Here is a 9,242-nt window from a genome sequence, read left to right as displayed (position 1 = left end):
TGGCCAGATTGAAGTCCTGTGGAGAAAGAGTTTGTGCTTACTGCTCACACGGTGACTCAGGAGGTAGAGCGTCTGTAATCAGAAGGTTCCTAGCTTCTCCGGCAGCGTGTCGAAGTGTCCTTGAGCAAGACACTTAACCCCTAACTGCTCCCGATGAGCAGGGTTGGCACTTTGAGCGGCGTTGCCCTCCGCCGGTCGACGTGTGAACATCTAAAAAGACTCAGTTGTGAGTGACACCGTGGTTGTTCCCAACAGATCGAGATCCTGACCTACTGCCAGCTGACGTGTCGTCAGAGGCTGCTGTATCGGGCCCTGAGGAACAAGATCTCCATCGAGGACCTGCTCCAGTCCTCCATGGGCACCGCCCAGCAGTCGCACAACACCACTTCCTCCCTCATGAACCTGGTCATGCAGTTCAGGAAGGTAGGGCTGAAGTCAACCCGGCCTCCACCACACCGGCCCACTTGGTTCAGATGTTGTAAGAGGAGGACTGGGGTCGCAGAAGAGGTTCAGCGCTGGGAGACGACACGACACGACACAACGTGATTTGTCTCCCAGGCGTAAGAGGGGAAGCTATTTCTGGACGCTTCTACGGTGACACTGACTCATTCGTGTCCTACGATTTACATTTAACCCTTTCACTACCACACGACAAGGGGTTAACCCTTTCACTGCGACAATACAGAAGTGTTAACCCTTTCACTACCACACGACATAAGGTTAACCCCTTCACTACCACACCCCGCCCGTCTGTAGTGTGGCAGTGAACGGGTTAACCTTCTGTAGTGTGGTAGTGAAAGGGTTAAAGTACATTTAGACTTTTGGTTCAAAAATACATACTGACCTGGTGTTTAATGTACAGTCTTATAGAGTAAAATATACATTGTGATTTAATACAAAATGGTGACAGTGTGGAGGTAGGGACCATGGCCTGCTTTCCCACAAGCATCTAACGGACCTGGGCCCACTGGGTTTACCATGAAGTCAAGACAATCAGAACATACTGGCCTTGCCAGTTAGAAGTACTGTACTCTTAAGAGCTGGCGGTCCTGTATGCTTCGCCCAGGTCTTTCAAATTTGTTACAGTCCATCCGAAAAACATGCACACTGTCGTTTTTTGACTTTTGAAATATTTAAAGGCGCTATAGATAACATTCAGCCACGAGATGTTGCATTCCACGTGGGGAAATGGGAAGTAGGGAGGGGATAGATGCATGCAACATGGAAACAACAAATTCATTTTAGACCCGGAAACATTTAGTAAATGATGAATTCATTAATCAATACTTTTAATCCGCACCTTTCTAAAAGCTCTGTGGATGTGTTATATATACAAAAGATTACTCTACATACACATTTTATCTATAGCACCTTTACAGTAGAAATGGTTAGATATGCCAGATATGCTCTGAACAACTGATATTTCAAACCTTCTAGGCCAGTGATTCATTCCCAAACTGGGGAGATGAGATGGAGAGAGAAAGATGTTGTGGGCTGGGCGATATAACGATAACGATAAATATCGTGATATATTTTAATAATCGATATCGAATATCGAAATAAAAAAAACAGAAAAATCGTGTTTTTTTATTTTTTTTTAATATATATATATATTTTGTGACCTGCAACAGGGCAGTTTTAAAACCAGAGACAGTGGACAGACTTGTCTTTCTTGCCTGCAACTTAAAGTAATGGCTTTGCTTGTCCAAATGACAATACTGACCAAATTGAGATTTATTTTTCTCTTGTCCATTTATTTTGTTTGCTTTCTAATTTAAAATACAGTTTGAAACCGTCTGTACACAGTAGGCTATGTGTGCTAGCAGAACTAGACTCCAGTCACGAGTCACGGTGCACATGTGCGGTGGTTTGTCCACCAAAAAAGCGCCAAAAGATCGAAAATAAACTAGCAGAGCCAGAACTGTTCAACTCCTCTGGAGCCACAGCCAGCAGAGAAGCCGGTTTACTTTAGCTTTTAAACCAGCTGCAGCCTGAGAACTGGAGTGTGGGGGGATGTAACACTAAAGATGGCGGCAATGACAAAGAATTGCTGCAAAATAAACATACACCTGTTGTTTAAAAAAAAAAAAAAAAAAATTATACTTATAACAATTCGATAATTATCGATATAGAGAAATATGATAACATTATCATATCGTTATCGCGATATGATTTTTTTCCATATCGCCCAGCCCTAATTAATGTTACTTGTCCTTGCGGACAAGTTAGGTTTTTGTAGGTTTTTATTGATTTTTGCTACCGGGCAGTTCGGTAGAGAGAGAGAGAGAGGAGGAATGGGAGATAGACCGGGGAAGACATTCTGCAAAGGTCGAACCCGGGTCTGCCGTGTTGCACCGTAGTGCTGTATGCCCCCCTCATATAGTTCTATGGTTGTTCCCTCATGTAGTTCTATGGTTGTTCCCTCATATAATTATATGGTTGTTCCCTCATATAGTTCTATGATTGTTCCCTCATATAGTTCTATGGTTGTTCCCTCATGTAGTTCTATGGTTGTTCCCTCATATATTTATATGGTTGCTCCTACTAGTCTAGTGCAGGGGTTCCCAAAGTTTTCAGGCCGCGATCCCCGAAATAACGGTGTCAGAGAGCCGCGACCCCCACTATTATAGGAGGTAAAAAAATATATATATATATATATATTTTTTTTTTATATATAAATGGAAATGTATGGTTGCAACATGCAAACGTTCAAACGCACACACACTAATAAGCATTGGAGGCTTTTAACCAGGGCCGGACTGGGGAAATCATTCAGGCCAGGAAATATAGTGCGAAATATAGCCCCAGTCAGGCCACTTTTTAAGCGGGGGGTCTGGGGGTCATCTCCTGCATTCTGGTTAGTGTTGTCACGATACTGGAATTTCGACTTCGATACGATACCTTGAAAAGTATCGATACTTCGATATTATTTCGATATCAAAAAGAAAAAAAAAATATATATATATATATATATATTTCTTTTTTTTTTAAAACAAATTTAGCTTCAAATTTAGCTTCTCTCTGGTACTATAAGAGAAGATAAATATAACAATTTTAAAACCCTTTGTTTATCTTTAGATCACACATTTAAAAATAACTGTTCATCTCACTTCAATGCAGAACATGGTATTTTCTCAAGCAGACAGATGTAAACACTGTAATCTGTGTTGCATGTACCTGACAAACTGAACTGTTTATATTACAGTTAGTAACAGTTTCGTTTTTATTTAAAGATAACGAGAGAGAGAGAGAGAGAGAGAGAGAGAGAGAGAGAGAGAGAGAGGGCGGTAGAGAGAGAGAGAGAGAGAGAGGTAGCGGTAGAGAGAGAGAGAGAGAGAGAGGCTATGCTCAGAGCATTTTAGTAACGTTACATTTTCAACAAGATTGCTGCTATTTAAACATTTGATGGTAGAACACTCGCCAGCTGGTACCGATACTGCAGAAAGTATCGGTAATTCGGGAAATGATTATCGAAGCCGTTTTAAATATTCAGTATCGATATGTATCGATACTTCAATATTTTTGACAACACTAATTCTGGTGCAGGATTTTTTTTAATTGTACCTAGGGCTGCAACGATTAGTCGACATAATCGACGACGTCGATCATAAAAACTCATCGACGCCGAATTTTTTGCATCGATGCGTCGTATTAACACTTTAATCGCCATGGGTTAAATTCATAATTTACCATCCCTCGCCAGCTCTATTTGTCTATGGAGAAGTTCCCCTTCTTTGCAGGGCTATAACTTTTTTAATTCTATTGCTAAATTGCGATTATTATGGCCCATTCAATGTCCTATATGTATTGTTCAGGGTGTAGCAACGTTAAGCTTTTTCATTCACATATTCATACTAAAATATGGTCTAAAGTATAAGTATGTTTTTATCGTTTTCTGCAGCTTTCTTCAGAACGTGATTTATAGCCCTAAATGCATTATATTGATGATCAAATACAGTTTGGTAGGAATCTGTGCGAGATAAAAAGTTTCAACTGGACGTACTTCTAGAAGTTTCTACTGATTTCTTTCTGATGTTGACCGGATGGGCGGGGGATCGTTTATAATTCCGTGGGCAGCGTTAGATGATTCATCCAGAGTGGGTCATATGTTCATCAGATCAGTTAGTATAGAATACGTTAGAAAATAACGCTGAATCTTACCGTGGCTTCCTCGCGCCGCTGGCAGATGAGCGTGGAACAGATTTTTTTTTTATTATGGGATGTAGAAATGCCCGATCCATTTCCAGGTTGTATAATAGTATATACGTCCAAATAACGTTGTTTATTGAGTTAGGGCGAGCGATCTATTATCCAGTGTTTCAAGATGGAGTCGCAGGAGCTATAGCGAGTGGCCGGACCACATATGGATGAGTACTACCGGTTCAAAGGTTAATATCCGGTTGGCGATCTGCCGATCGGCCACCAGATGGCGCTCTTGAACCGCTAGAGAGTTGAGAGGAGATCAGCAGTGTGTCTCAGGGCTCCGGAAAGGAAATATGATTTCGATGACAGATTTTTGAAATATTGACATCAAAGACGAGTTACGGCATCTTCGGCAGAATGAGCATGGCTCGGAATGACGTGAAAACTCGTCCGCAGCGATCATAGTGTTAAAAAAATATATAATTAAAATATTTTTATTTTTATATATATATATATATATATATATATATATATATATATATATATATATATATATACTTTATTTTTTTTTGCACTACCTATCTTTGTGAAAGTGGCTTCTCAGCTCTGGTCCAGATGAAGACAACGCAGAGGAACAGATTGGACATTGAGCATGACCTCAGAGTTGCTTTGTCTACCATCACCCTAGACTTTGAGACTCTTGTCAGGAGCAAACAACATCCCCAGTTATCCCATTAGTTCCCTGGGATGTTAAGCTAAGACGTCTGCTAAGAAGGATATATTATTTATTATTATTATTATTATTATTATTATTATTATTATTATTATTATTATTATTATTATTATTATTATTATTATTATTATTATTATTATTATTTTATTTTATTTCATTGTGTTTTAACTTTTTAGCCCTAGTTGCACTTTTGTTGCAACCCCAGTTATCCCATTAGTTCCCCCAAACTTACTGTCGGTCTGTTATGTTAAGCTAAGAAGTCTGCTAAGAGCCCGGAAAAGGAGCCACGCCCACAGGAAGCAGAGATAGAGGGTGTGACAGAAATAATCGTTAGATTAGTCGACTAATCGAAAAAATTATCGACAGATTAGTTGACTACCAAAATGATCGTTAGTTGCAGCCCTATTTGTACCCTTTAAATGCCAGTGTTTGTGATGGCATCACAAATTATTGTTAAAAAAACAAGGCTAGCATATGATTAGCAACAACACTGATTTTGATGGATTTTCTGTTTTTTTGTAATGTCAGATTGAAAATAATATTTTATTCAACTTTAGCCCTGATCATAACACCACATATTCATTTATAATTCTAACCCTTTAAATGCCAGTGTGTGTGATGGCATATATTTGGAATATATCAAATGCAAAGTAGATTTTTGGGGGGGATTATTACAGACTAGCATGTGTCAATGATTAGCAACAACACTGATTTTGATGGATTTTTAGTTTTTTGTAAGGGTCCCGCCTCCATTAATCACATGCGGCTCCCTTGTGTGTGTGTGTGAGCAAGAGAGAGAGAGAGAGAGAGAGAGAGAGAGATAGTTCTCCAACTTGTGTGAGTTGCAGTGATCTCCTGGTTGTTCCCCACCTAGGTTATCTAACTATTGCGCCGCTGCAACTAGAAACACTGGCCTGGCCTGCTTCTAAGTTCAGTGGCCTGACAGCATAAAAAAAAATACAAATCGTTTAAATTTTTTTTTATAATATTTTTTTTTGGAAATCATCTGGTGACCCCCCCACGATCGCGACCCCCACTTTGGGAACCACTGGTCTAGTGGACTGCTGGCACAGCGCTAACACATTGTGGAGAGAGGTCTGGCTGTGAGAGACTAGCAGTGGAACAAAATATCACAGCAGAACAAAATGTATTCAGATTTAAATATAATGTGTTGCACACGAGAGCTGTAAACACTGTTGCTTGGTTGCCGCCCGTCACACAAAATCAGTTATATCACCTGTGGTAGCGAGCTAGCCAGCTGACAACCGGGGAGAGAAAAAAAACCTGAAAACTAAATGGAAATGTTTTTGACACCGCCAAGAGCTAAAAGAAAAGCTGACGCAGCCATGACAGGCGTCAACATCGTTCACGTTACAAAGCCAAAAGCAAGACCGTATGATGAGGCACACCCTGCCCTTGGGTTCACGTCGACTGAGGTCGGCGCAATTCTGCCTTCAAAATAAAAGCGTGAGAACATTTACATTTCTTTTTTATTATTTTTATTTGTATACAATTTAAAGTAGCTATATTACTATGAGCCCCAATAAATGCACACCAGAATACTGTTTGAATTAAAAGAGACCAGTAGTAAAAATACAAAATAGAGGACGTGGTATTACATTTTTTACACTAACAAATTTGAGCTTCCCGAAAAGTGATGTAGTGTCCCTTTTAAGGATAGCGGTTCCTTTGATCCCTTCTCTGTTTCCCATCCCAGACCTCGACACCAGGGATGTTCTCCTGTCTGCCCTATACTGTATCCACGGGTTTGGCTACAGCTAACAGTTTATTATTCTTCTCTCAGTTGTGGTGTGTGTTAATGTGTCTCTGTGGTATGTGTGTGTGTGTGTGTGTGTGTGTCTCTGTGGTGTGTGTGTGTGTGTGTGTGTGTGTGTGTGTGTGGTCCTGTAGGTCTGTAACCATCCAGACTTGTTTGAGCGCCAGGAGACTCGCTCCCCCTTCCACATGTCCCTCAAGCCTTACGTCATGTCCAAGTTCCTCTACTGCCAGGGCCTCCTGCACACGCACAACCAGGCCAAGAACAAGTACGTCGTCATACCACCATATACATGTGGCTGCTTCTCCGTGTGCTAACACCATGCTGCCACTATTGTTCTGTTGTCTGTCAGTTGTTGTTGTTGTTGTTCAGTTCAGTTGTTGCTCTGTATGTATGTCCTGCCTTTTTAATAATGTTCCTTTGTGTTTTATTTATTTTATTTGATTCCCCATCCCCTTTCCCCTAGGGGGCTTTTTACCCCCAAATAGGCCGCTATTGAAAATAAGAACATGTTCTTAAAACTAACCTGCCTATTCAAATAAAGGTTTGATGATGATGATGATGATGATGATGATGATGATGATGATGATGATGATGATGATGATGATATACTTGTACTTATACTTACCTGCACACATAGTCCCTTACTATATCTATATCTGTACATATCCCACTCTTACTAGTTACACTGCTGGCCAGTGGCCATGCAGTAGTCATACTGTCTCTATCACTACACTCAGTAGTACTAACTTGTATATTTTGTACCCAGTTTAACCACCTGTACATTGTAGATTAAGATTAAAACTGGACTTTGTCTTTATTCATTGCACACATTGACAATGTCGTCATGCAGTGACACACACGCATGCGATGGGCGGCACACACCACACCGATACACAACACATGCAATTTGGGGTATATTGCTGTTGCACTTTACTGCTACATTTGCACTCTGGTTGGATGCCAAACCTCTTCTCGTTGTACTGTACTTGTGCTGTATAATGACAATACATTTTAATCTAATCTAATCTATAGCACACACACACACACACACACACACACACACACACACACACACACACACACACACACACACACACACACACACACACACACACACACATACACGTAAATTCACCAATTATATTATTCATGTGTAAAACTCAGGTATTTCAACATGGATTAAGGGTATTTAAGGAGTCGTTAAGAGCATAATATCCGCCAGATATGCCCATTACAGCAGAAACTGAACAGAAGTCACACACATACACACACTTGTGATGCAGCCCTGTCTCTCTCTTCACCTGTCTCTCTCTTCACCTGTCTTTCTCTCCATCTCTCCCAGGCTGCTTCAGGTCCTGCTGTCTCCGTTCTCCCCCGATCACATCCAGCAGTCTCTGTTCCACAGGAGAGGTGAGCTCCTGCCAGCCCTCTCAGGCCTGCCTTCTGCTAGTTCAGTCAGTCCACACCAACTCTCTCGTTCACATGTACATTAAAGGGCCAGTTCACCCCCCAAAAATGTAACGAAACAACAACATATTTTCCCTCTTACCCGGAGTGCTATCTATCCATCCGGAATGGTTTCAGGGTGATCTGCACTATCTGCCACTCCCAATGAAATGGAGCCGAATGCCATTGAGTTTGTGGCACTCAGAGTGCCAGAAAATATATATATTTTTTTTTGATCCACCTTTTTCTCCTCTTTTTCTATTTTCCTCCCATCCCAATTACCCGCTGTGCCAATTCTCCCCTCCCCTGTCTTGAACGTTGCTCGCATATGCCCCCCACTGGCCGGTTGTAGGGAGGATAGAAGCCTTGCATCTCGTGTCCCCTCCGATACACAAGGAGGCAGCCTGTCGCATCTTTTCACCTGCCAGCGTCCAGATTACCACCCGTCGACTTCCACCCGCTGACTCTGCCAATTGAGTTAGTATGACGACTGGCCCAAGACAGCCGGAGTCGAACCCGGTGTCTCTTGCGTTGGTGACGAGTAGGGCTGTCTTAAATACTTCGAAGCTTCAAAGCTTCGTTCGATGGCACAAGCTTCGAACATTTAAAAAAAAATCGAAGTTAAAAAAAGAATTATAATAATAATTAACGCAGATTTTTTTTTTATGTTCGAAGCTTGTGCCATCGAAATAACGTTTATCCATTCAACTAGCTGCTGTACTGCTATGGTAGCTAGCCTAGCCGCAATGCTATGGTCGATCCCATTCACGTTAGCATGTAAGCTAACAACAACAAGAGCGGTAGGTTTAGTCTCTCGCTTTTTGAGAGACATAAACTCCGCTCTTGGTGGTACATTGTGTTGATGACTCTGCACCCCCCCTTAACAACTGTTTGTATTGAGCCGTATTGTATTGTACCCATTCTGCAATGTTAAATAACGTTTATCCATTCAACTAGCTGCTGTACTGCTATGGTAGCTAGCCTAGCCGCAATGCTAGGACTCTGTCTCCCCCTCTGCCCTGAAGCACTGCGCTGACCAGCTCGCACCGGTGTTTACCACCATTTTTAATGCATCGCTGGAGCTGTGTCACGTCCCAGCATGCTTCAAGGCCTCAACCATCATCCCCGTCCCCAAGAAGG

The 9,242-nt window shown here is 41.5% G+C and overlaps 1 protein-coding gene across 1 annotated transcript in view; it reads left to right on the top strand.

Moving 5' to 3' along the window:
- Positions 1-255: 255 nt before the first annotated feature.
- The window catches only part of LOC311248085 (chromatin-remodeling ATPase INO80-like), a gene marked incomplete at both ends in the record, with an annotated part of 18,748 nt that continues 9,761 nt past the window's right edge, over positions 256-9,242 (top strand). Inside the window, 3 exons of the mRNA XM_084339039.1 lie at positions 256-423; positions 6,788-6,921; positions 7,999-8,066. Of these exons, the coding sequence (XP_084195165.1) occupies positions 256-423; positions 6,788-6,921; positions 7,999-8,066 (370 nt within the window). The remainder of the gene's footprint in view (positions 424-6,787; positions 6,922-7,998; positions 8,067-9,242) is intronic.

Source organism: Notolepis coatsorum (assembly GCF_963971535.1).
Source record: "Notolepis coatsorum genome assembly, contig: SCAFFOLD_2720, whole genome shotgun sequence".
NCBI classification, from domain to species: Eukaryota; Metazoa; Chordata; class Actinopteri; order Aulopiformes; family Paralepididae; genus Notolepis; species Notolepis coatsorum.
Note: the sequence above shows the minus strand (reverse complement) of the source record. Positions and strands in the feature narration are given on the sequence as shown.